This window comes from Budorcas taxicolor, chromosome 16 (genome assembly GCF_023091745.1).
Source record: "Budorcas taxicolor isolate Tak-1 chromosome 16, Takin1.1, whole genome shotgun sequence".
Taxonomy (NCBI): Eukaryota; Metazoa; Chordata; class Mammalia; order Artiodactyla; family Bovidae; genus Budorcas; species Budorcas taxicolor.
Window position 1 is genome coordinate 73,033,953 of NC_068925.1, and position 27,060 is coordinate 73,061,012.

The 27,060-nt window shown below is 40.6% G+C and overlaps 1 protein-coding gene and 1 long non-coding RNA gene across 5 annotated transcripts in view; one reads left to right on the plus strand and one right to left on the minus strand.

The window, feature by feature from the left end:
- RCOR3 (REST corepressor 3) overlaps positions 1-12,315 on the minus strand; it is a 51,748-nt gene extending 39,433 nt beyond the window's left edge. For 2 of the 3 annotated variants that reach the window (XM_052653626.1, XM_052653624.1), the window contains exons 1-4: positions 11,992-12,315; positions 11,475-11,531; positions 2,924-3,001; positions 284-336 (exon numbers count right to left, since the gene is read on the minus strand). In XM_052653626.1, the coding sequence (XP_052509586.1) occupies positions 284-336; positions 2,924-3,001; positions 11,475-11,531; positions 11,992-12,163 (360 nt within the window). In that variant the 5' untranslated portion in view covers positions 12,164-12,315. The remainder of the gene's footprint in view (positions 1-283; positions 337-2,923; positions 3,002-11,474; positions 11,532-11,991) is intronic. The other variant, XM_052653625.1, reaches the window with a different exon arrangement.
- Positions 12,316-12,698: 383 nt separating this feature from the next.
- Positions 12,699-16,966, plus strand: LOC128061346 (uncharacterized). 2 transcript variants are annotated; one of them, XR_008200725.1, is made up of 4 exons: positions 12,699-13,088; positions 13,192-13,323; positions 13,648-13,786; positions 16,664-16,966. It is a non-coding gene; the product is annotated as an uncharacterized LOC128061346 (long non-coding RNA). The 2 variants fall into 2 exon arrangements; XR_008200724.1 differs by having other exon boundaries at positions 12,699-13,323.
- The last annotated feature ends 10,094 nt before the right edge of the window (positions 16,967-27,060 follow it).

Sequence of the window (27,060 nt, forward strand, 5' to 3'; positions counted from 1 at the left end):
CGATCGATCCCTGGGTTGGGAAGATCCCCTGGAGAAGAAAATAGCAACCCACTCCTGGGTTGAATAGAATAGAATAGAATTGAATAGAATCCCACAGAGAAGCCACATGGGCTATAGTCCAAGCGGTCGCAAAGAGTCGGACACAACTGAACAACTAACATTTTCACTTTCATCAAGTTGGTTGAGCTTAAGCACTTTCTTAAGGCAGAAACTATCATGAGATGTTCTTTGGATTTGATAATCACTGAGGCAAACCTTAATATTAAAATGTTTCTCTACATACCTGTTCCACATTGTAGCCATGTTTCTCCTTTGCAATTGCAATATATTCATCCACTGTAATGAAACAGTGTTATACAATTAATTATTCTCATTTACTTCATCTGTGCAGGTTGACTTTGCTTTTTTAAACAAGCAAAATTTAAAAACAATTATACTCTAGGGATTAAAAAAAAGCCAAAGTCATTTTCCATAAAACATTATAAAAAAGACCTTCACTTCTACATACAGGATCAGAAGCTCACTTGGTTTAAAATTTTACTTAGTATGCCTTATCTCCATGACCATACAGCATATACTTATTAAATTCACTGACATGACTAATTATTTTTGTATTATAAAAAGACCAATCTGTGGTCAGCCAACAGAGCCTAATTATAGTATAAAATATTAGGTAGCTTCTATTGGAATATTTATTTAGCGAGACTTAGCTATTTAAGACCTCATCTCATGTTTAGAGTTTTCCCAAAGCTTTTACCTTCCCATATTTGATTACTGTATAAAGGATGGTTTATAGTTTTGCCAGTATAGTAACAATTTAAACATGCTTTAGTATGCCTAAAATTTTCTTCAGCTCCTCCTGCTAGCTATACAAAAGGTACCTATATATTCCATTTTCTTTCATCCTCAATTATTATAATCAAGCAAATAGTTGTTTAAATAAGCACAGCTTCTATGAGGACATATATATACAGGCTATTTCAAGGCCTTATTGCTGAGAAATCTGTATTTCACATTTAGGACTCATTTTTATGCAAAGTCTTTCTTAATCCTATACAATATAAATATATAAATTCTTTAAGCACATTTTGGAGAAGCAGTGGTTAAGAATTCTGATCCGAGAACAGCTAGCTCATCTACCAAGACTTGATTCCCAGCCCTATCACTTGTTTTTTGGACTTTAAGCAATTAACTTGACCTTTTGGTATCTTAGTTTCTTCACTATAAATAGTGATAAAAGTAGTACTATTTTCAGTACTATTCCTCCTAGGATTAAATGAGCTAATATATGTTAAGTGCTTGAAGCAGCATCTGGCCCATTTTAAGTACTTTCTAAGAGTTTGCTGTTATTAATAGTACAGTTTAATATATAAATATGCTATTATAACAATAATGCTGTTATATTAACAACTGATTTTTATAGATGTTACTGTATCTCCCTAAGATTGCAAGCTTTGGAGAAAATCCAAACACTATTTTCTATTTAGAACTCACAGCATTTAAACATGACAGGTCTACATACATGCTGATTAACAAAAATGTCTTGTAGTCCTATATAAATGAAGGCTAAATAAAACCTATCAACCATGGTTCCCAACCTTGGCTATGCATTAGGATCAGAAGAAGAGCTCTAAAATAGCAAGTCCTGGCTCCACCCCCTAAACTCTGATTTAATTAGTTTGAGGTAGAGACCAGACATCAATAGTTTTTTTTAAAGTTCCCCTAAGCAAGTCCAAAGCACAGCCAAGGATGAAAACCACTGCCCTAGACCTTCACTGGGATATTCCAGGTGGACACACCACTGCCAGGACATGTTGGCTTTCTGAATCTTGTTTTCCACTTTGCTAAGAAATACATCATTATATGAAACAGTACTAAAAAGGCAAAAGCCAATGACACTGATGCTCAGTTTATGAATGAAAGCATCTGCCTATAAGGAAGACTAAATTGAAAAAAACCTGACAATCTCTTTCTGGTTCCTCAGTACACAAAATGTGTAATTTTGTGTTTTCAGTTAAGAATACCTCAAAGGCATTAATTCCTAGATTACCAGGTAGACTTTTTGCTGGTATTCTGAAGCTTGTAAATAGGAAGAATTATCAGGTATGCAAAATAACACTCAGTTTTCAATTTTTAGTTCTCTTACTGCATTAACAAGTATGAAAGACATACTGTGCACATGATATATAGGACCTCGTTAACTTTCATGGAACTAAATAAAACAGCATGGGACATCTTTTGAGATCTGGTAAATATTTTAAAAAGACAAACTTATTTTACAGCTGCTAAAATAGCTGTTCAGTGGTTTTTGTTTTAATAAATCAAATGATAACTGAGTGGAGGGGTGGGGATCTTAGTTTTGTTACCTGCACGTTTCCTATATCTGATGTGCCGCAAAGGATCAGGTCCGCTACATCACACTGAAGTCTAAAGCCACACCATGATTCAAGAAGTGCATGGTCAATGATCCAGAAGGTCTCCGTCCAGAAATGGAGAGCACAAAGATGGCCTGATTGATGGCTGCTGAAGTCAGTTCTTTCCCCTTTCCTCTTTAAAATGGTAATGATAGTGGGCTCTTGGAAGTTTGAAGGCATTTCTTTACAGCTTCATATACTGAGGAATAGCCTGTGCAGATGTCTACATTGTAACTCCCTCCCCTGCTTCAGGATTTAAGCAGCAATGCCATCAGATCCTAGGTTTTTTCAGTCTTCCTGGGACTGACACAAATTGGAATGATCAACCCACTATCTTTCAAAAGGAAAAACATTCTAATATAGCAAGCTCCATCAAAAAAAAAACAAAATAAAACAAAGGCAAACTATTTCTTATGAGATCTAAGAGATCCAAAAACAAATATAAGTTGCATTCTGAATTGGTTGATTGATTCCCTACTTACAGAGACATCCAGTTTCAGAAAACTTACATTTGGCATCTGGGATACTGTGATATGGAGACCACACAAGCATTCCTCCATTGTCTTTATCTGTGTACTTTGTAGCACCTGGGGAAAAAATTATTTTGAATATGATACTTTATTCACATTCAAAATAAGTATAAGCAAAATAAGCTTTATTTCTATTTTAGTACAGTACCTGCAAAAGATGACAAAGAAACAAAGAATAAAAACAGATTTATACTAAATATAGTAAATATATCATTTGTGGATATGAACAAAATTTCAGAAACACTGAAGCTTACCCTCTTTAAATTAAAAAAAGACATTATAAAATACACTTTATATCCCTATTTCTCAACAGGTAATAAATTTGATTTGACCTTTTATATGTTATTTGTTGCTTAATTGCTACGTCATGTCCAACTCTTTCGTGACCCCGTGGACTGTAGCCCACCAGGCTCCTCTGTCCATGGGATTCTCCAGGCAAGAATACTGGAGTGGGTTGCCATTCCCTTCTCCAGGAGACCTTCCTGACCCAGGGATCGAATGCACATCTCCTACATTCGCAGGATTCTTTACCGCTGAGCCACCAGAGAAGCCTATGTTACTTAAGAATTATTAAAAACTCCAGAGAAGCCCATATCTTGCTTGAGAGTTATTAAAAACTCTCGACTTAAAAGCACATACCTCAGGTGATAATTGTTTTGCCCCATATCTAAATGGGCCGAGATCATTATAATTTTTAAGCACTTGTATCTGCTTTTTATGGTTTTTATTTAATCTTACTCCCTTGCTAGGAGTCTGCCAATTACTCCTTTTTAGAGTTAATTAGTTCTTATATTTACAAACATTTGTACTCTGTGTAAGGGAAAAACAAAGTCAAAACATGTACAGTTAATAATGCTATTTCTTCTTAATGTAATCTGAGAGTCTACCTCTACCTAACCCAGAAGCATACTACTGCTGTTTATAATTTGTTATAATCTAAAGAGTCAGGAAAATCAAACACTGTTGAAACTGCACATAAATTAAGAAGAGACAGAATGAACAAAAGGCCTAACACAGTTATCCCCGAGCCAAGTCCATGCCAGTAGGTTCTGTCTTTAAATTCTTGGTAGTCTTTTTCTGGCTTCTTCCTAATTCTTTGGTGCCTTCAAGTTAATTAAAGTGTATGAGCTTTATAGCCACCAGTAATTAATGACTAGAATTTCAAAATTACTCACAGAAAACATCAATAGAAATCTGAAGTTAAAACTGTAATTACTTATCGTTATAAATAATAAATTCAGAATAAAAACCATTCATTTCCAAGGGTAAATGTAACTATTACTATATTCCCAACTAGAGACTTCACCTATCAAGCAATATCATTCAGTGGTTCCTTATTTAAGCTAAAAATTGTTATGTATGTTTACTATAAAGAAAAATTAGGGATGGAGAAAAAAGAAATGAGAGAATACTCTAAAAGTATTAAAAAAATCATAATTACAATTTAAATCTAAAAGAAAACCTACTGCATTTTGTCTTAAGTATCTTTAATGAAAGGATGAAAACAGGAATTGAGAATTTAAGGAAATCAAGTTTAAAGGATATTATCTAAAATTTATATTCACTGAAAATAAATTTTAAGCTATCTTTTTAAAACTCCAATATTAAGATATATATTTAATTTTTAACCTCATAAAACAAAAACACAAAAGCAGAATAGTTAAACCACTCAGTAGAAATAGACAACTTATCTAAGTTGGTCAGAAGTCTTTATTTAATAAAACCTTACTGCTATTTTTGGGCCTCCCTGGTGGCTTAGTGGGTAAAGAATCTGCCTGCAATGGAGGAGACCTGGGTTTGATCCCTGGGTTGGGAAGATCCCCTGGAGAAGGGAATAAAAACCTATTTCAGGATTCTTGCCTAGAGAATTCCATGGACAAAGGAGCCTGGCAGACTACAGTCCATGGGATCCCAAAGAGTTGGACACAACTGAGCAACTAACACTTAACTGCTATTTCTAGAGAGTATCCTAAACTTCAATTCTTTAATATGAGACTGATTCTTTTTCACAATGGATTGTGATGCTAATTTAAATACCACTTAATAGAATATGGAATTCAACAAAGAAAGGTTTCCATTAAGTCTTGAGTCTAACCAGTATACATGCTTAATATTTAGACATATCTCCTTGCATCCGATCCTTGTATTACAAAAAGCTTGAATTAAAATATTTTCATTAAATATCTCTTCTTAAACTGATATAAACTATTTTTTGTACTCTTGTTCATGAAGAACGGTTAAGTTTCCTCATAAATTCTTATCACTATAATTAAGATCTGGATCCTCTGAAAGAAACTGGCATCCAACTGTGGGGACTAATAGCTCTTCTAATGTGGGTGTATGGTGTGTGCGTGTGTAACAATCACGTCTGGTGGCAGTGTATGTGTGTGCGTGTGTGTGTGGCAATCACATATGGTGGCAGAGAACGGTTACTTAGGCATTTCACAATGTTTTTGCCCTAGCTCTTGAAATGGATGCCACCATTTGCAATCATGTATGTGTCCAAGTAGGAGCAAAAGATGACTGATGTCTATAGGAAACTAGAGATATTTTAGCACAATGGTTAACAGAGTAATCACTATACAGCCAAACTCCAGGTGTGAATCTCAGCTCTGCCACTTCCTAGCTTTGACACCTTCAACAAATTTACTTAACTTTCTGTGACTCAGTTTAACCTATCTTTAAAAATAGGGATAATGAGAGCACCTTCTTCAGAGTAGTTAAAAAATGAAGTGAATTCATATGTGTAAAGGACTTGGCATATGGTAAGCACTACCTAAGACTTAGTGTCATTACTACTATATCTTACTGAAGATAGTTCTTTAAGTTCCATTCTTAGTCCACACTGGAAAGGCTTCTTATCAATCAAAAATATAAATGAATAAAATCTCATGGGGCTCTAACTCAAACAGCTGATGACCTCTCTTACCAACCCTTTGAAAATGAAACTGAATAGCTAAAATGACTTGTTTTATTGACAACTCAGCCCGATTCCTCTCCTATAAAGAGTAACAGAAAGTAACTTGCATGATTAAAAACAATTTACCTCTCAGGATGACTTGCATTCAGTAAAGCTTTACCCTTTCATCATAAAAGTTCAAGTAAACCAAAATACTTAAAGGACATAAACCAAATGTTTATTTTGCTTTTATCTGTAAAAATGTTTATGATTATACCTCAAGGGCCAACAAAGGTCCATCTAGTCAAAGCTATGGTTTTTCCAGTAGTCATGGATGGATGTGAGAGTTGGATTATAAAGAAAGCTGAGTACAGAAGAATTGATGCTTTTGAACTGTGGTGTTGGGAGAAGACTCTTGAAAGTCCCTTGTACTGCAAGGAGATCCAACCAGTCTATCCTAAAGGAAATCAGTCCTGAATATTCACTGGAAAGACTGACACTGAAGCTGAAATTCCAATACTTTGGCCACGTGATGCGAATAACTGACTCATTGGAAAAGACCCTGATGCTGGGAAAGACTGAAGGCAGAAGGGAACAACAGAGGATGAGATGGCTGGATGGCATCACCGACTCAGTGGACATGAGTCTGAGTAAGCCCTGGGAGTTGGTGATGGACAGGGAAGCCTGGAGTGCTGCAGTCCACGGGGTTGCCACAAATGAGTGACTGAATAACCAAAGAAGTTCAATCCTCCCGAAATCTTTCAGAGCCCCTTAACTACAGTTGGTAAAGTACATGTATGAGACCAATTTGGGGAAAACCAACAACAAAAAACATTTTGATTAGGATTTCTATACCAATAGCATGTTTCAAAGAAAATACAAAAACATAAATCCATTTCTTTTCAGATTTCCTTTAACACAGTCAAACTGAGGATTTTGACAGAAACCATGAAACAAATATTCCACATGAAGAACTTAAATATGGAGATCAGTAAGATACTCCAAATTTTTTAAATTCTAGTTATAAACTAGGCTCTGAACTATATATACTTAATTCATCGATTTCAAACTGAGGTAAACAACAACTTTCCAAGGGGTACACAATCAAGTTTTCTGAACAATCAATTTTCAGAACATCAACTTCCCTGTTTTCTTTTCCAAGACAATCTGCCTGAGAAGTCACCTGCAATCTAAGCTACACACTTAAGCTACTTCTGACCTTCTTCACAAATTTCCTTCCCTCACTCAAAAAAGGAAAAGAAAAACAGGCAGGTCTCTCACACAACCCAAATCTTACAAGAGTACATTGCCTAAAATTTAAAAACCACTATGATGCCAAACAAATATCAGTAAAGCTCTCCTTTACTCAAGGTACCATGACTATTACAATCTTAATTAATTATGCATTACTTGCAATAACTCCAGACAGAAGAATTAAACATTTAGAACCTCATGTTCACAAGAGTACATATTATGATAGTACAGAAACTGGACAGGTGATCAATAAAACACTTTCAAGAACAAAAATGTTTTATAAAATTCTGTGAGGAACATGCATGGAAATTACAAAAATTTATACATTTTATAAAACATACTACCACATTATCAAGTATTTACATTTAATTGGATGTTTAAAATAAGTTTATAACAACTATTTCAAAGTGTTAACATTTTCAGTACACTGGAAATTATATCTTTCAACTAATAAACTCAATGACAAATAACAGATATCAACTTAAAAATATGTGAATCTGTTTTTCAAATTTCTTTTATGAGTAAGCAACAAAATACTTTGAAGGCCACTGCCTTATACACATTCTGTTCAGCTCAGTTGTATCCGACTCTTTGTGACCCCATGGACTGCAACACACCAGGCTTACCTGTCCATCACCAAATCCCACTTAAATTCATGTCCATCAAGTTGGTGATACACACTAATTTTTACTTAATCTAATCATATAATTAATATTATCTCCCTTTTACAAATAAGAAAGCTAAGGCCTGGACACATTCAGTTCATCCAAGGTCACAATGCCATAGTGGCTAAAAGGCATGGTAAGAGCTAAGACTCTTAATCACCACACATAACTGCTCCTCATGACATAAGTGTAGTCAGAAGGCACTACAGAAAAGTTGGGCCAGCCTAGCAATGAACCAAAAGGAAGAGAGTCACAAAAAAGAGAGTCAAATATCTGCTTAGTAAATTTTTATAAAGGCAGTTAGCAATGGTCCGTTAACATAAACTGTTTCTAACCTAACAACATTAATTCCAATTTAAGTCTCAGTTCACTGATGTTTTCTAAAACACTCATTTTAGTAATTTTGTGCTTAATTCCTATCATCATCACTATCATCTCCTCCAGTAAAAACATCTTCCACAAAAAAAATCCTTTTAATTTTCCTATATTCTGATCATACTAATCTTGATACGGAAGAAATTTTTCTTCCAAATGACTTGGATGGCTATGGGTGAAGAATCATGAAGACAGACTGAGTGGTTTACAAGACTAAAGACAACAGTATGTAAAAGAGAAAAGGAGAGGAGCTGACCATTTCTCAACTTCTATCATCAATTAATAAGCATCTTTTCTTTTTTCTTCTCTTCCAAAGAAATATGTTGAAGTTATGACCCAACGGTATTGAATTGATATGGAGTAAAAACTTTACATAACAGCACAACACTCTGAATAAGATAAAGCAGGGTACTATGTTGAACAGCACAGAGACTCAAAATTTCCTTGTAAAAAGTGTTTAATAATGACAGTCTACATTTGCTTGACAAAATTTGCCTCTAACTACAGAAAAGCCCATCTAAGTTTAGATAACTGGTTTTAGTTGTACCCTTGGGTTCAATATTCTGCAGATTATTGAGGAGAAAATGAATACAAGCATACCTCATTTTATTGTGCTTCACAGATATTGTGAATTTTTTTTTTTTAACAAATTGAAGGTTTACAGCAAGCATGTGTCAATCAAGTTTATCAGCACCATTTTCCAATAGGATTTGCTAATTTCTTATCTGTGTCACATTTTGGTAATTCTTACAATATTTCAAACTTTTTCATTATTATTATACTGTCATGATGATCTGTGATCTTGGATGCTATTACTGCATAAAAAAAACACTACAACTCCCTGGAAGCTCAGATGATGGCTAGCATACTTTAGCAATAAAGCATTTCTTAATTAAGGTATGTACATTGCATTTCTGGACCTAATGTCACTGTACACTTCTATACTCACTGGGAAAACAAAAAATTCATGTAACGTGCTTTATTGTGACATTTGCTTTATTGCAGTAGTCTAGAATCAAACTCACAACTATCTCTGAGGCATGTCTATAGATGAATCTAAAGAAAACGGTATCTATCCTTATTCTAACAAAAAGCATCAGTGATAGTCTGAGTAAACGCAATGAAAATGTAACTTTAAAAATTACAATATTTGTGATTTTTCCCTCAAATATTCCACTTAGGCAAAATATGCAAAAATACGATGATCAAGGATATTGGGTAATACAAATAGTGGCCATGTGAAACCACATAAAAAGTACTCTGCACTTTAAATGAGCTATTTTTCTAACTTTAAAATCAGCTCTAGTATTCCTTTGCTTGAAATCTGTTCCCAAAATTGCTACAGGGATTAGGTCATGGCCTGCACACATCTGTTTCAGCATGAAGTCCAGCTCTTTAACACAAGATCCCTCATCAACTTGTGTCCATTTGTTGTTTATGAAATATAAACCTACCTAATGGGACAAAAAGCCATGTTGATTATGCTGCTGAGTTCTAACTGGGTAATAAGTTTATCAATTTCTAAAAAAGCGGTAAGCCAAGGAAAGCCCCAAATCAGAAAGATATAAAGATATGCAGAATCATTCCTCATAATCATGATAATAATAATAATGATAATTTAACTTCCAAAGAGTACTGCCATTTGCCCACTCATATAACCTTAGCAAGAATTCCCTATTTTTATTTCCATTTTACAGCTGGGGAAACTGAGGCTTAGGGAGGGCCAGTGACTTGCTCAAGGCACAAAAATTAGACCTGAGTGATTAATTCAGTCTGTGTTAAGCCAGAGTAGGCTTCCAAATGTCAAGCTAAAACCCGAGGCAGCAGTCATGTGGAAGTGCTTTCACCTACTAGCTACATAAATAAAGAAAATTTGTTTCACAACATTTAAAATTATTTGAAGCCCTCCAGCACACACACTGAGAGCTTCTGAATAAAATTTATGAAGAGCCGTGTTATTTAGAAGGCAACTCTGACCTAGTAAGCACTCCTGTATCATTGTCTTTACCTACTGAAAAATAGCCTGCACTGACAATCCTATTTTACCCTTATTATTTTACCCTTTCCTTTAGAATTAAAAGAGCTGCCTAAACCCTAAACATCTTTAAACGGTTGGTAAATATCACTCTGCATCGCAGCAATGGGCAGAATAATGAAAATACCCTCGGATAAACTATAAGCAAAGAAACATGCTATCTTCCCTAAGAAAATACAAGTAAGCCCCATTAATATCTAATACAGAATTAAAGAGTTCGACACAGACACGACAGTACTGTAAGTGGGCAATGGGCAAGGAACTGACCAAGTGCAAGGGGTAGGGGGTGGGGGGAACAAAACCCTTCCAAGCCTGCCCAAAGCCTGAACTGAAGAGGGTCTGGGGTGGGGTGGGGAGGAGGAGACACGCTCCACTCCGAGAGGCTCCAACAAGGGCGCCTCCATATGCGGAACTCTCGCCCAATCCCCGACCAGGCTGAGATCCCGTGACCGCCAGGGAGCCTGTTTGGAGAAAAGTAGACAGGGAGCCCGCAAGCCGGGCTGGCAGAGGACGCTGGAACCTGGCTGCTCGGGGAGAAAATGTCTCCTTGGCAGCTGCGGTCACTTGTCCTGTGGTCTCACTTCCCCGGGGCTGGCTCTGGAGCGAGGTGTGCCTCTGGCTTCTCCCCACCCTCTTCCCCCAATCCCTTTCGTTCCGCGGCTCCTACTCTGCAAAGCGGTCGCCACCAAAGCTACACCACCTAGCCAAAAAAGAAAGGAAAAAAAAAAGAAAGCAAATCCCGTGTGCGCGCCCGCGGGTCAGGCAGGGCTCGCCCTCGGCTTCGGCCGGTGACAGCCGCCCGGGGATCGCCGCCAGGGCGGAGCGCGGCCCTGGGCTCCCGGGGGCTGGGTCGGGTGGCCACTGACATCTGCAGGGTTCTTCCACGCACAGCCCGAACACCCGCTCCTCCAGCTCTGGGGCCCGCAGCCGCTCCACCCCTGGCCTCCGACCCCCCGATTCCACCGAGGGCCGTCTCCCTCCGCTCACTCCCGGATCAAGGCGAGTGGAAAGGTGAATGCCACCAGCGGGCAAGTGGCCTCCAGGGGAACCATGTTAACCTTGCAAGGCACGCATCTCCCCACACGCCCTGTGTCACAGCCCTGCCAAGCGTGACATGACAGCCTCCCGCCAGAGATGCCTGCCCATCCCAGCTCCCCATCTCCTCCCAACCGCACACCCGGACCCCAACCCCGCCCGTCCGCCCTCTACCCCTTTCCACCCTAAACCAGTCCCAGAAAAGGAGATGGGGGGGGGGGGAGCAGGGGTAAGAAGACAGGATTTTGCTTAAGCAAACAGATTTACCTGGATCAAATTCGGGGATCCGAGCTTGATATTCTGCTCCGACTCTCATCCCAACATCTGCAAAGCAATGTCAAGAAGGGAAAAAAAAGAAGAGAGAAAGACGGGGAGGGGGAAAAAAAAAGAAAAAGCAAAGAAAAAAAAAAGGAAGAGATACTTAATAAAATATGAAAATTGCAGGAGGGGAGGAAAAGAAGCGGCGGGTGGATGGGAAGATATTAACTCCGGGCACTCCGGGAGATGGCAGCGGATGGGGGCGGGGAGCTGGAGGTGCGGTGGGGCGGGGGGGTGCGGGCGAGGGCGGAGGATTGGTGGAGGGCGGAGGGACGGGGGTCTCGGGGGTGCGGGGGGGGGCTGCTGCACTGCACCGGGAGTTCGAGGCTACCGCAGCGCCCGGGCTCCGAGGGGGAGGGCGGGCGGGAGCTCGGCGAGGGGAGGGGAGGGGGCTGGGGGAGGGGAGGAGAGAGGGACAGGGCGGGGGGGGGGGCAGGCGGGCCGGCTGGGAGGAGTTCGAGGCTACCACCGTGCTCGTCGTCGCTGCTGCAGCCGCTCTCGGGCTCCGAGAAGTGCAGCCCGCCGTTCGTGGACGAGGCGCCGCCGCCGCCGCCGCCGCCCGCCGGGCTCTTGGCGCTGCCGTTGGCCGATCGGTTCTTCCCCAGTAACTCGGGCCCTTTCTCCATCATGCCGGGCATGGTAGAAGAGGGGAGGGGGAAAGGTGAGGGGGGAAGAGGTAGGCGTCAGGGGGAAGGGGGAGATGGCTTCCGAGCACGGGCGGGAGAGGAGAGGAGGAGGAGGAGGAGACGGCGGCGCCGGCGGAGGAGGAGGAGGAGGGTGTTAATATGGAGCCGCCATAACCGCCCCGGTCCGGCAGTAGCGCAGTCGCCTCACAACAACCCGCCCCGGCCCCGCCTCTCTCCCCTCCTCCTCCGCCCGCGCCCCTCTCGGCCGCTCCGCGCTCTACGCCGCCGCCGGTATCACTCCGCCCCGCAGGGAGGTTCCGGCCGCCGGGCGGGGGAGGGCGGAAGGGGGATGCGCTGGAGAGGAGGGGGAGGGGCGGGGAAGCCCCGCTCGCCGACCGGCCGGGCAACCCCAACCGAGCGCTAATAAAATCGCCGCAGAGGCGCGGCCGCCTCGCGGGCTTCCTTCCTAGGGGGCGCTGCGGAGCGCGGGCGGAGGCGCGCGCGCGAGGCCTCGGGACTCTTTTGCCCTCTCAGGGCGGAAGGAACGCGGTCTGCCTGCGGGAGGGTCGTCGCCTCCCCGAGGCCTGTCGCCTCCCCGAGGCCTCAGCGTCCCGGGAGCGGCCCCCGCCCCTTTAATCTTTTCTGAGGGGGGCGTCGCGGGAGCGCGGCCCTTTTGAGATGCCGCGGGCGGTCGGCCGCCGGATTTCAGGGCTTCCCCGCCGGCGTCTAGGTGGAGAAGCGCGCTTGCTCGCGGTGGAGTCGGGCGGAGGAGCCGGGGCAGCCTTGGGGATCCGAGGCCCGGGCGGCCGAAGCTGGGGGCCCGGTCCTAACCCTCTGGACGCGGCAGTTTGTGTGATCTGCACCTCAGAACTGGGGCCTGATTTCCTGGAGAGGCTGAGGCTGCCGAGATGAGTTTCCAGTACCGAGCACTGCAGCTGTATATCACCAAACAGTGTTTTGTTTTTCAAAACCTTTTTCCTCTGTCGGCCTTGTCTCACCTTTTCCTTTCTTTTGTTCGTTTTTTCTGTTTCATTACTTAGGGGAGTGGGCGTTGTCCGTGGTGAAATAAAAACTGGGACGGGATCTTCGCCCAGTTGGCGCTTTGTCGGCGCGCTGACCTGTGGTCGAGGCTTGGAGCCGAGCTCTGGAGAGGGCGGAGGCCCCGAGCGGAGGTGAGCCCAGAGCTGCAGTCTAGCGGGCTTTCCAGCCTGGCAGGCGATTTGCTCTGTAATGCTTTCCTGAATTGCGTTAGGCACGAGGAATAGGAACTGCATTTTTCGTTCACCAGATTTGAGGACGTCTGCTGTGTGCCAGGCTGCCTGGCCTTGGGGGGCTACTTAAGATTTTCTTCATTTTAAAAAATTGGGGGTTTTTTTGGCTCAGCAATAAATAGAAATGAGGATTTCTTGTGAACATTTAGTACGGAGACGTATGCAGATCGGTGTTTGGGGTCCACAGTAAGGTATTATGTCAAACACTTAAAATTGTCCTGGAAGATTTCTACTATAGATCAATGCAGAATGGATCAAAACGGAAAGAAGCCTCTCTGGCCAGAAGTCGTCTTCATTGGAAGAAATAACATCCCTAAAGAAGGAACGTGTAAATCAGGAATTGAGCCAAGAAAAAGCCTGGGAGGTAAATATTTGTCAGGGTCCCCAGTCTAAAGGGGAAAGTCTCCTGAGCTGGTACAAAAACCTGTCTGCTTCTGGTAGTAGAGGTAGTTTCATCTTCCTTATCAAAACCTGATATGATTCCATTAAATATTTGAAGCTTACAACTAAGCCTTTTATTCTATTTCCTTTCTTAACAAACACAGTTGTAAATGTTTTTTTAATTCCTATATAATTTCTTCTGCAGGGAGAGAACATTTTGGCCAAATGAAATGAATAGCCGTTCATTTCCCTTGACAGTTATATTTTTTCGTTGTGAATTAGCACACTGGTATTTTGGTTTTCATACACAAGTTTTTTAATGATCATGATTCAGCATGTCTGGTCCTGTAACACAAAGGCCAGACCCTAAACTGAGTGAATTCACAAAGATAAATATCACTCTGAAGCTGCTTGGCCAGCCAGCTTTCTAACACCCCAGCATTCCAATACCTTTCAGCCACTTTTCTTCAGAAAGGAGTTTCTGTCTGTAGATGAAGGACTAAAATATTGTGAAGATTTGGAAACTTCGGTAACTCACTTCTATTTATTAAAACCCTTAAAGTGGGAAGATTTCACAATTTCCTTGAGTGCAGCATGGAATACTGCATTTCTCTAGGGAGAAGAATGGGTGTTTGAGTATGGCATTTAAAAGAAGGAAAAACAAGTTTCTGTTTTGCCCCTGAAGAGAAGAGTTCTGAAGAATAATCATAGGCCTTAAGATGATATCCCAACAGTTAACAAAGACAGTATAGACAGAGAAAAGGCCTAAGAAAATTTGAGGAATGTCTATAAAAGGGGTTAGAGGCAGAAAAAAAGAATCTGGGCAAGGAAAAAATAAGCATTAAGAAGGGATCATAAACAATGTTGAAGGATGCAGAGTCACGAGAGAGGTTTAAGAAAAGGCCTTTGGATTTGTTAACTAGAAGGCTATTGATTATTTTGTTTGACTGCTTTTTTTACTATGTTAAAATTTTTTAATATGTACATTATATTTTAACCTTGGAACAGACATTACATTTTCATAGTTAAAAATTCAAGATGTGAAAAGAGATATAATTCACTGTTGTACTGGCATCCCAGTGACTGTAAAAAAGCAAGGTAATATAAGGATTAGAAAGAAATACATAAACTTGTTGTTTGGAAAAAAGCACGATAGTCTATATAAAATTTATAAACTGTTAGTATTAATGAATTTAGCAAGTTTATACAGTCAGTATATAAAGGTTAATTTTATATACCACCGCTAAACAATTAGGAAATTAAATTTTTTTACGTTTTACCATACATGAATGCACAAAAAATATTGAATAGTATGTTAGTTTCCAGTGGCAGCTGTGACAAATTACCACAAGCATGGTAGCTTAAAATGCATTCATCCTCTCACAGTTCTAGAAACGAAAAGTCTGAAATTGAGGTGTCAGTAGGCTGAGCTCCCTCAAGCGGCTTGAGGGGAGAATCTGTTTCTTGCCTTTTCCAGTTTCTGTTGTCTGCTGGCATTCTTAGGCTTGAAGCCACAGTCACTAACCTCTGTGTCCATCTTCACGTTGCCTTCTCTGTGTGTCTAGAATTTTCCTCTTGTCTGTTATATAGGGGGCTTCCTAGGTGGTGCTAGTGGGAAAGAGCCCACCTGCAAGTGAGAAGACAAAAAGAGATGTGGGTTAGATCACTGGGTTGGGAAGATCCCCTGGAGAAGGGGATGACAACCCAGTTCGTAATCTTACCTGGAGAATTCCATGGACAGAGGACCCTGGCGGGCTACAGTCTATAGGACCGCAAAGAGTCAGACATGACTGAAGTGATTTAGCACGCAGGCACGCAGTTATATAGAGACTGCTAGCATGTATGGCCCGCCTGAATAATACAGAATTATCTCCTTGTCTCAAGATCCTTAATCATATCTACAAAGATGCTTTTTCCAAATAAACATCTTACAGTTTCCAAGGATTAGGCCCTAATGTCTTTGGGGCACCATCCAGCCCACTGCACCTAGGAATAAATTTTAATGAAAGAGATATAAGAAGTCTGTACTGAAAATTGTGTTGTTGATAGTAATTAGAGAAGACCCAAGTATTAGTAGCTGGACAGATACTGTCCTCATGGATCAGAAGATTTAATTTTGTAAAGGTGTCAGTTCTCCCCAAATGATCTATATAGATTTAGGCTAATCCCTACTAGAATCCAGCAGATGGTATGTGTGAGTGAATTGACAAGCTGAGCCTTAAATGTATATGGAAATTATATAAAGATCAAAGACAGCCAAGACAATCTGGAAGAAGAATGAAGTTGGGGGATTTGCACTATCAGATATTAGAAAGTAGACCAATGGAACTGAATAGGATTCCCAAACAGATGATTATGTGAACATTTTAATTTTGCAAATGTGATGCTGTAGTGATGAGAAAAAAAAAATGGATGTTTGAATAAATGATGCTGGGTCATTTGAATATACTTGGTGCCTACTCAGCTCTGAATATTCATTGGAAGGACTGATGCTAAAGCTCCAATACTTTGGCCACCTGATACAAAGAGCCAACTCATTGGAAAAGACCCCGATGCTGGGAAAGGTTGAGGGCAGAAGAAGGGGTAACAAGACAAGATGGTTGGATGGCATCACCAACTCAGTGAACATGGGTTTGAGCAAACTCTAGGAAAGGGTGAAGCACAGGAAGCCTGGTGTGCTGCAGTCCATGGGGTTGCAAAGAGTCGGACACAACTTAGCAACTGAACAACAAAATAGCTTGTGGACCTAAATGTAAAAGATGATAGTGTTTCTAGAAAATACTTATGAATATATATATATATATATATATATATATATATATATATATATATAGCTGCCTTTATATGTTTGCTTTCCTAGGGCCCAGCAATAAAGAATCCATCTGCAATGCGTAACACAGGAGACGTGGGTTCAATCCCTGGGTTGGGAAGATCCCCTGGAGAAGAAAATGGCAACCCACTCTAGTGTTCTTGGCTGGGAAATCCCATGGACAGAGGAGCCTGGCAGGCTACAGTCCAGTTGGACCCAACTTAGCCAACTTAACATTCATGTTCAGCTTATTTCTCAAGAGTGCTTGAAAACTGTTTATCTCAAGAGATGGGGGTGTCAGACTCTGAGATGAAAGGGAGCGTTTATCTTGTGTGTTCTGTTCAAAATTGGACTCCTGCCATGTGTGTGTATTACTGTTTCAAGGAAATGTTTAAAAAATCACTTACTAGACAAAGCACAGGTGATTATAATTACAGAACAGTAATTTGAAGACAGTGTAACAAGGGAAATGAAGTAAAGTTACAGCTGTTAGAAGATGGAGAACAGAATGGAAGAGGAAAGATGGAAAGGGGATAAGGGTGTTACCTTCATTGCATAAAAGGAAAAAATATTAAGCAGGGTGGTGGTCGTGGGCTACATCTTGATTAACCAACTACGCTAGGCACACAGGAAGGATCTCCACAGAGATCCTGGTTTATTCATTTCCAGGCTTATGATTGTCTTTATGACAACAGTTTTGCTGAAGAGTTTATTGATTTGCTCTTTGGTTCTTTATTTTTTGGAAAAGGAAATGGCAACCCACTCCAGTATTCTTGCCTGGAAAATCCCGTGGACAGAGGAGCCTGGCAGGCTATGGTCCATGGGGTCACAAAGAGTCGTGACTGAGCAACTACACTTCACACTTCTTTATTTTTACTTTAGAGGTGCCTGTCTTGGAATAAATTTAACTCCAAGATAGGGTCAGGCAGCATAGCCGAAGACTGCCCACCACTGTGCTACTCAGTGTTGGGCTGAGTCTAGTGGGCATAGTCCAGATATGTTTTCAACAGAAAAAAGGAGGTGTGTGTTTTTGTTTTTTAGAGCCACTGATCATCCCCAAGTGAGAAGTTGGGGGGAAATCATAATCTTAAGAGCTGACAGGAATTTTAGAGGTCTGGTAACCCACTTTTTCTTTACCCCCTGGAATGTTTACCACTTCTGATGTTTGTCTTACAGCCTCCATTTAAACAGGTACAGAGATTGGTAACTGCATCATAAAGGGGATCATTTCATTTTTTAAAGATGTCGGAGTCTTAGAAAATACCCTTTTTTTGTACCTAAAGTTCAACTACATGTAAGAGAAACCCCAAATAACAGTGTCTTAAACAAAATGAAAATTTATTCTCATGTAAAAATATCCAGAAGTAGAAAGTCCTGGGCTGAAGTGACAACTGCCATGAAGTTGTCAGGCACCCAGGCTCCTTTCCTACAGCTCTGTTCCTAATTTGTCGCTTTTGCCCTTGTGATCCAAAGTAGCTGCTGGATGGCCAGTCATCAGGATGACACTCCTCACAGCAGGACAGGAAGAAAGGCAGAAGGGCATACCCCTTCTCTTGAAGGAGATTTTCTGAAAGTACCACATACCACTTTTGTTGACTTATCAATAGTCAGAATTTAGTTACATGGCCACTAACCTCAAGGAGGCTGGGGGCCATTAAAGTGCTCTGCTAAAAATCAGGGCTCTATAGATAAGGATGAAGGAAAAAATTAGTGTTGAAAGGGTAGCTAGCAATTTCTGTCACACAGGTCCTTTAAATATTTAAAAAACTCATGTCCTGCTTTGTCTTCTTTTAGGGTAAACATCATCATTCTGATACTGTTTTCAGATCCTTCACCTTTTCCGTTGTCCTGTTAACATGCTCTAGTCTGTACTTAAGACACCTGCGACACTGAGGGCTACTTGCTGCAAAGTCAATTGGAAATATTTGGACCCCTTTTCTTTACACCTTATTTTTATGAATCCATCCTAAAATTAGCTTTCTTGGGAACATGATTACTAAATCTGGAATCAGCTGCATTCTCATGGCTTTTACGTTTGTTATTGTTTAGCCTGGTCTCCCTACTTAGACTCATGTAGATTTTTTATTTTCCTTTTTTCCCCTTTCCTCCCCACCCCCCCATCAGTAAATGAATTTGATTCTATTGCCATTTAATTTCACCTGACTTAGTTTACCTGAACCTTTTGAGAGCTTTTTGAGTTCTCACTTTGTTACCTAACATATATGACTTGACTGGACATTTGTACCTTTGTTAAGTGGAATTTCTCTTTAAGAGCAGTGACAATGTCTTAATTTATATTCTCAGCATTGGGTACAATACCTGTGCACAGTGCATGTTTGTTTAATGAATGAATTTTGTAGTTAGCTGTAATGAGCATTTTCTAGAAGAATGTTTTAGTTGTGGAATTGTTTACGGAAGGAGACTATGAAATTTCCATGTCTTTAAAAATAGATTGTTATCTGTCTAGGAGAATTACATTTAAATGTGTATATAGTCTTTAAAAGTAGGTGATTTAAACAGTTTTGCCAAATGTCTAAATCATACAAACATTTTTTAATGATTTGTTTGGCTAAATTTAAATAAGGGAAATACTAGACAATTTAAAGTTCACATTTTAACTCTGTCCCCTGTAACTCAGAAAAGAATCTGCCTGCAGTGCAGGAGACCTGGGTTCTATCCCTGGGTCAGGAAGATCCTCTGGAGAAGGAAATGGCAACCCACTCCAGTATCCTTGCCTGGAAAATCCCATGGACAGAAGAGCCTGGTGAGCTGCAGTCCAAGGAATCACGAAGAGTAGGGCCGACTCATCTGCTAACACATTTCCCTGATACAGAGCATCCTTTACTAAGCCATTCACTTTCTCTTGGTTTCACAAATTATAAAAGAGAATTCACAAATCAATTTTTCTTATTTAAAAAAGGTGTTTGAAAGAACACATTAAAATCAGTCTATAGGGAACACTAGGATCTGAGTTGTGAGGTAATCTGTGGATCTGGGGGTAAGATTAGAAGTGTCAACGTCTGAAATGGATACAAACTAACACTAGACTGATTTGTGGAAATAATTTTAGAAAGTAACTTGAACATGTTTCAGAAACATGCTGCTCATGAGATTAGGGGCTCCTAAAATAAATTTTTGGAGATTGGAGATAGTAATCTAAATATAATGTATAGAATAATCTGTAAACTTGGTATTTAGACATTGACAGAAACACAGTCACTGGCACATAGTAAATATTCAGATATTATTATTAAATATAGAGATTAGAAATAAAATCAAAGAGCTTCTCCAGAACTGACCAAGGAGATGGCAACCGGAATCTATACAAGAGTCCCTTATTTGGATAGAAATACTCCCAGAAATAACAGTAAAAAGAAACAGGTTCCCCAAAGAATTTCAATTTATTAGGATGTAAACCCGATTTCTAAAAGGTAGTTGTCAAAAAGTCTCCCTTCTGTGTGCATGTTTTTTTGTCCCTATTGATACATCTTGATCTAACTCCATTTCTTTCTGTTGTAGAGTAATTTGATTCTATTTAGTGTAGGCTGAATTTGTGGGGTTTGCAGTAGGTATGGGACTCTCCCCTCCTCCTTCCCCAGACCTTTGAAGTGAGTCCAGGGAGAAAGAAGAAAGAAGGCAGATTGACTTCACTATTCTTAGGGTCATAACCTTCACTCTTTTGTTACTGTAGCTTCTATAACACTTGCTGGTTATAGCAACTCCAAATGCTGGGGATATTTCTGTTGGTTTTCAAGAGGCCTTTCTTCACCTCCTCTACTGTCCCTGACTGTGGGTGACTCACCCCATAGTTCTTACTCACGTAACCCTCATCTGGTAGGTAGCCACCTGAATGTGGAGTACTGGAAACATGTTAAGTATAAAATTTATAATAATGGGAGCTGAGGCAGTTATTAGAAATTATTCTCATTACTTCTGGGCCATGAATTACGTTTTGAAACTAAAGTGTTCTAATTATAAAATGTTTGAAGCCTCTGTGAAGCCTTTACCATTTTATAGATTGAGATGTAATGATAATGGGTAGGATAGGAAGGTAAGGTAAGGTGAAGTCGCTCAGTCGTATCCGACTCTTTGCGACCCCGTCGACTGTAACCTACTAGGCATCTCCATCCATGGGATTCTCCAGGCAAGAATACTGAAGTGGATTGCCATTTCCTTCTCCAGGGGATCTTCCTGACCCAGGGATCGAAACCGGGTCTCCCACACTGGAGGCAGATGCTTGGATAGGAAGGTACTCTAGGTTGAATTAAATTGTGAAGAAACAACCATCTTTGTTTCCAGTATTTAATTTTATGTGTGATTTAAACTAAGAATACTACAAAGAAATGGATTGTAAACAGAATGGATATATGCCAGTGTGAAAACCAGGGCTTCATAGTATTAACAAATGGTTCAGACAGTAAAAAATCTACCTGCAATACAGAAGACCTGGGTTGGATCCTTGGGTTGGGAAGATCCCCTGGGGAAGGGAATGGCAACCCACTCCAGTATCTCTGCCTGGAGAATTCCATTGACAGAGGAGCCTGGTGGGCTGCAGTCCATGAGGTCACAAAGAGACAACTGAGCGAGTAACACACGCATTGTATTGATTAGAATTTGAGAAAAGTTGCTCAAAAGAAAAAGCAACAGGAAACAGCCAATTTTATATTGAAACCTCAATATAAAATAAAGGCTTATTGCTATTAAGTCTCTGTCTCTCCCCACACCCACCACACACACTTCATTTCTCATCTCTCAGCTCTATTTTCTGTTTGCCTTCATTTTTTATTACTGCAAGCAGCCACTCCCAGACAGGAATTTCCTTTAAGTTCATTAAATAACAAGGAATACAAGAGAAACATGGTGCTTTTCTCGACCAGTGGCTTTCACACCTTTTGTGACCCACTGCAATATACATTATATTGTTAACCCAATACAGACATAAATGTGTATCAGTCAGCTGTTTTTTTATAATAAAACAGCCAGAACATCTTCATTTCAGTTCAGTCACTCAGTTTTGCGACCCCATGAATCGCAGCACTCCAGGCCTCCCTGTCCATCACCAACTCCCGGAGTTCACTCAGACTCACATCCATCAAGTCAGTGATGCCATCCAGCCATCTCATCCTCTGTCATCCCCTTCTCCTGCCCTCAATCCCTCCCAGCATCAGTCTTTTCCAATGAGTCAACTCTTCGCATGAGAACATCTTAGGAACATATAAAAGCAAGCATTTCTCTCACTTGATTTTCGTGTGTTGGTTAGGGTCAGCTGATCTATGCTGGACTCAGCAGGGTGTGATGGCTGGTCTTGGCAGGGCTTGCCCGTGGGTCTGAGTTGGTTGGTGGTTAGCTATTACAGACTGATCCTGGCTGGGGGAATCTAGCTTGGGTGACTGTGCCCCATGTGTCTGTCCTATTATTGATACTTGTGGACCTGCCTGAACATATTTTTCTTAGGAAAATGGCAGAGGTACAAAATAGTAAGCCCAGTTGCACAAAAATTCTTCAAACCTTTGGTCATGTCACATGTAACATTCCATTGGCTAGAGCAACTCAATGGCAAGTCCCAAGTCAAAGAAAAGTATACTCACAGAGATAAGGGGAATTAACAGTTTTGAATAGTTATCAGAAATATGCAAATATAACATGCACATATGTATAATCTAGAAGAATAATGTAGATGAAGCTATTTGCATGATACGAATAGAAACACAGATTGGATGTGGACATGAGTGGTAGGGGGAAAAGAAGGGGTTGAATAAACTGGGAGATTCAGTTCTGTCACCCAGTCATGTCTGCAACCCCATGGACTGCAGCACTCCAGGCTCTCTTGTCCATCACCAACTCGCCGAGCTTGCTCAAACTTTGTCTATCGAGTCATCCTCTGTCCCCATTTCCTGCCTTCACTCTTTCCCTGCATCAGGGTCTTTTCCAGTGAGTCAGTTATTCGCATCAGGTGGCCAAAGTAAAACTTCATCATTAGTCCTTCCAATGAATATTCAGGACTGATTTCCTTTAGGAAATCTTGCAGTCCAAGGAACTCTCAAGAGTCTTCTCCAACAACACAATTACAAAGCCTCAATTCTTCAGTGCTTTAGCTTTCTTGATGGTTTTAACTCAATATCCATAAATGACTACTGGAAAAACCAGAACTTTGACTAGGCAAACCTTTGTTGGCAAAGTAATGTCTCTGCTTTTTAATATGCTGTCTAGATTGGTCATAGCTTTTCTTCTAAGGAGCAAGTGTTTTTTGATTTCATGGCTGCAGTCACCATCTGCAGTGATTTTGGAGCCCAAGAAAATAAAAGTCTCTCACTGTTTCCATTGTTTCCCCATCTATTTCCCATGAAGTGATGGGACCAGATGCCATGATCTTAGTTTTTTGAATGTTGAATTAAGCCAGATTTTTCACTCTCCTTTTTCACTTTCATCAAGAGGCTCTTTAGTTCCTCTTCACTTTCTGCCATAAGCGTGGTGTCATCTGCATATCTGAAGTTATTGATATTTCTCCCGGCAATCTTGATTCCAGCTTGTGCTTCATCCAGCCCAGCATTTCACATGATGTACTCTGCATAGAGGTTAAATTAGCAGGGTGACAATATACAGCCTTGACGTACTCATTTTCCTATTTGGAGCCAGTCTATTGTTTCATGTCCAGTTCTAAATGTTGCTTCTTGACCTGCATACAGATTTCTCAAGAGGCAGGTCAGGTGGTCTGGTATTTCCATCTCTTTGAGAGTTTTCCACAGTTTATTGTGATCTATATAGACGAAAGCTATAATCAGTAAGCAGAAGTAGATGTTTTTCTGGAATTCTTTTGCTTTTTCAATGATCCAGCGGATGTTGGCAATTTGATCGCTGGTTCCTTTGCCTTTTCTAAATCCAGCTTGAACATCTGGAAGTTCACAGTTCATGTACTGTTAAAGCCTTGCTTGAAGAGTTTTGAGCATTACTTTGCTACCATGTGAGATGAGTGCAGTAGTGCAGTAGTTTGAACATTCTTTGAGGCATTGCCCATCTTTGGGATTGGAATGAAAACTAACCTTTCCCAGTCCTGTGGCCACTGCGGAGTTTTCCAAATTTGCTGGCATACTGAGTGCAGCACTTTAACAGCAGCATCATTTAGGATTTTAAATAGCTCAGCTGGAATTCCATCACCTCCACTAGCTTTGTAGTGATACTTCCTAAGGTTTACTTGATTTTGCATTCCAGGATGTCTGGCTTTAGGTGAGTGATCACACCATCGTGGTTATCTGGGTCATGAAGATCTTTTTTATATAGTTCTGTGTATTCTTGCCGCCTTTCTTAATATCTTCTGCTTCTGTTAGGTCTGTACCATTTCTGTCCTTTATTGTGCCCATCTTTGCCTGAAATGTTCCCTCTGTATCTCTGCTTTTCTTGAAGAGATCTCTAGTCTTTCCCATTCTGTTGTTTTCTCTATTTCTTTGCATTGATCACTGAGGAAGGCTTTCTTATCTCTTCTTGCTGTTCTTTGGAACTCTGCATTCAAATGGGTATATCTTTTCTTTTCTACTTTGCCTTTAGCCTCTCTTCTCAGCTATTTGTAAGGCCTCCCTAGACAACTATTTTGCCTTTTTGCATTTCTTTTTCTTGGGGATGGGCTTGATCCCTGTCTCCTGTACAATTTCACAAACCTCCATCCCTAGTTTTTCAGGCACTCTGTCTATCAGTTCTAATACCTGGAATCTATTTTTCACTTCCACTGTATAATTATAAGGGATTTGATTTAGGTCATACCTGAATGGTCTATTGGTTTTCCCTACTTTCTTCAATTTAAGTCTGAATTTTGCAATGAGGAGTTTATGATATGAGCCACAGTCACCTCCTGGTCTTGTTTTTGCTAACTGTAGAGAGCTTCTTCTCCAGAATATAATCAATCTGATTTCAGTAATGACCACCTGGTGATGTCCACGTGTAGAGTCTTCTCTTATGTTGTTGGAAGAGGGTGTTTGCTATGACCAGTGTGTTCTCTTGGCAAAACTCTGTTAGCCTTTGTCCTGCTTCATTTTGTACTCCAAGGCCAAATTTGCCTGTTACTCCATATATTTCTTGACCTCCTACTTTTCGCTTCTTGGCCTTTTGGCTAAGATCAAGTGTACTGGGAGATTAGGTTTGACATATATATGCTACCATGTGTGAACCAGCTAGTGGGAAGCTATTGTATAGTGCAGAGAGCTAATCTCGGTGCTCTGTGATGACCCAGACGGGTGAGATGGGATGGGGCGGTGAGGGGATGTACGTATCATAAAGCTGATTCACTTCAGTGTACAGCAGAAACTAACACAACTTTGTAAGAAACTATGTCTCAGTTTTAAAAATTTAAAAAGTTCCACAAAACAATTCTTACCAAGAAGTTTGGGTCAAGATCTGTAGTTTGATAATTATTGTTCTAGACCAGACCAAGGATCCTCAACCTCCAGGATCTAATGCCTGATGCTCTGAGGTGGAGCTGATTTAATAATAATAGAAGTATAGTGCACAATAAATGTAATGCAATTGAATCATCCCTAAACCATCCCTGCCTTTTCCCCCCCAAGGTCTGTGGAAAAACTGTCTTCCACAAAATTGGTCACTGGTGCCAAAATTGGTCATTGGTGCAACCCAATAGTTGCTTTACACTATGATGAAAGTTCCTTATCTCAATCTCTGATAAGTAACAAGCATTTCACAGACCAGCATTACCCAAGGAATTGATTATTGGTCATTGGTCATTGGTGCCAAAAACGTTGGGACCACTGCTCTAGACAGATATTGATTCGAACATATGTGACCTATGTCTTAGAAGCATAATCTGAGCACCAAACTGAGCTAATTCTGACAGTTCTCTCTCCAGCCTCACTTGACTGGGGTAACTTATTGGTATGGACATGTGGAGAGATTTGCATTACTGTCACTCCAATCCGTGTTACTTGATGTGTAGTCCACAAACAAACTAGACTCCTGACTGGTGCCAGTCCACACACTGTTCATTACCAGATCATAACCATAGTGAGGTAAGGTGCTAGAATGTACACGAACACACTGTTTCTTTCATTGAGAAAGTCTTACTTAAAAAATAAAAGAAGTCAGCTGAATGAAACTGCATGCTTATTAAGGTATTGGGTTGGCCAAAAAAGTTCATTCAGGTTTTTCTGCAAGATCTTGCGGAAGAATCTGAACGTTTTGGCCAACCCAATAGTTGCTTTACACTATGATGAAAGTTCCTTATCTCAATCTCTGATCAGTAACAAGCATTTCACAGACCGGCATTACCCAAGGAAGACCTAGAATCCTCTAAACAGAAGTGAAGTGAAAGTCACTCAGTCCTGTCTGACTCTGTGACCCCATGGACTGTATAGTCCATGGAATTCTCCAGGCCAGAATACTGGAGTGGGTAGCCTTTCCCTTCTCCAGAGGATCTTCCCAACCCAGGAATCAAACCCAGGTCTCCCACATTGCAGGCAGATTCTTTACCAGCTGACCCACAAGGGAAGCCCAATATTATTCTAAATAGGAATCTCTGTAAAATATTAATAGTCATCTTATGTATCTGAGACGAAGGTGATGTTTTGGAGAAGTAGATTTCTTAAGCATTTCATACGTATTGTAGGGGAAGAAACCATTAATGAGACAGGCACAGAAGAAACAAAAGCAGAGAGGGACTAACTGATGGAGCAAGACTTTGGAGATGGAGCAACAAGGACAAGATGGCTGGATTGGTCTTGACCAAGAGGTGGTGGTACTCATCCTCTGAGACTAGAGAAAGCTAAAACAGAGATACTTGTACAGCAAGTTTGCAGGAGTGGTGGTTGGACATTTGGGGTATTTCATAAAGGTATCATTCTTACCTGTGAAGTAAGGGTCAAGGTCATCTGCTGAGATGGCATCTTGTTACTGCTGTTTTGGAATTGGGGTATTTGAATTAAACTCAGTTTATTTAAAATCCTAGTAAGAATTTTGTTCTACTTTATTCTATTTACTTTATAAACATTTTACTTTCCACAACCTATACATTTTAAATTATTTTCCTCAGTGTTTTGTTATGAAAATTATTAAATGTACAGAAAAGTGGAAGGAATTTATACAAGGAGAATTAATTTACGTACCTCTTGGATTCTACAATTTATTTTTATGTCATGTCAATTTCAGTTTGAGGCCAGCCTGGAAATGGTATAGTTATTATTTTAACTACTGAAGTTAGTATTAATAAATACTCATGAAGACTTAGGAAGAGAATTATTTCAAATTCAACAGGTCAGGTATATATGTTCTTGGCTTCTGTTTTAATCAGGATTCTTCCAAGAAGAAACAGATGGATCAATCTATCTATCTATCTAGGCTTCCCTGGTGGCTCAGCTGGTAAAGAATCTGCCTGCAGTGCAGGATTCCACCTGCAATGCAGGAGACCCAGGGTCAGTCCTGGGTCAGGAAGATCCCCTGGAGAAGGAAAT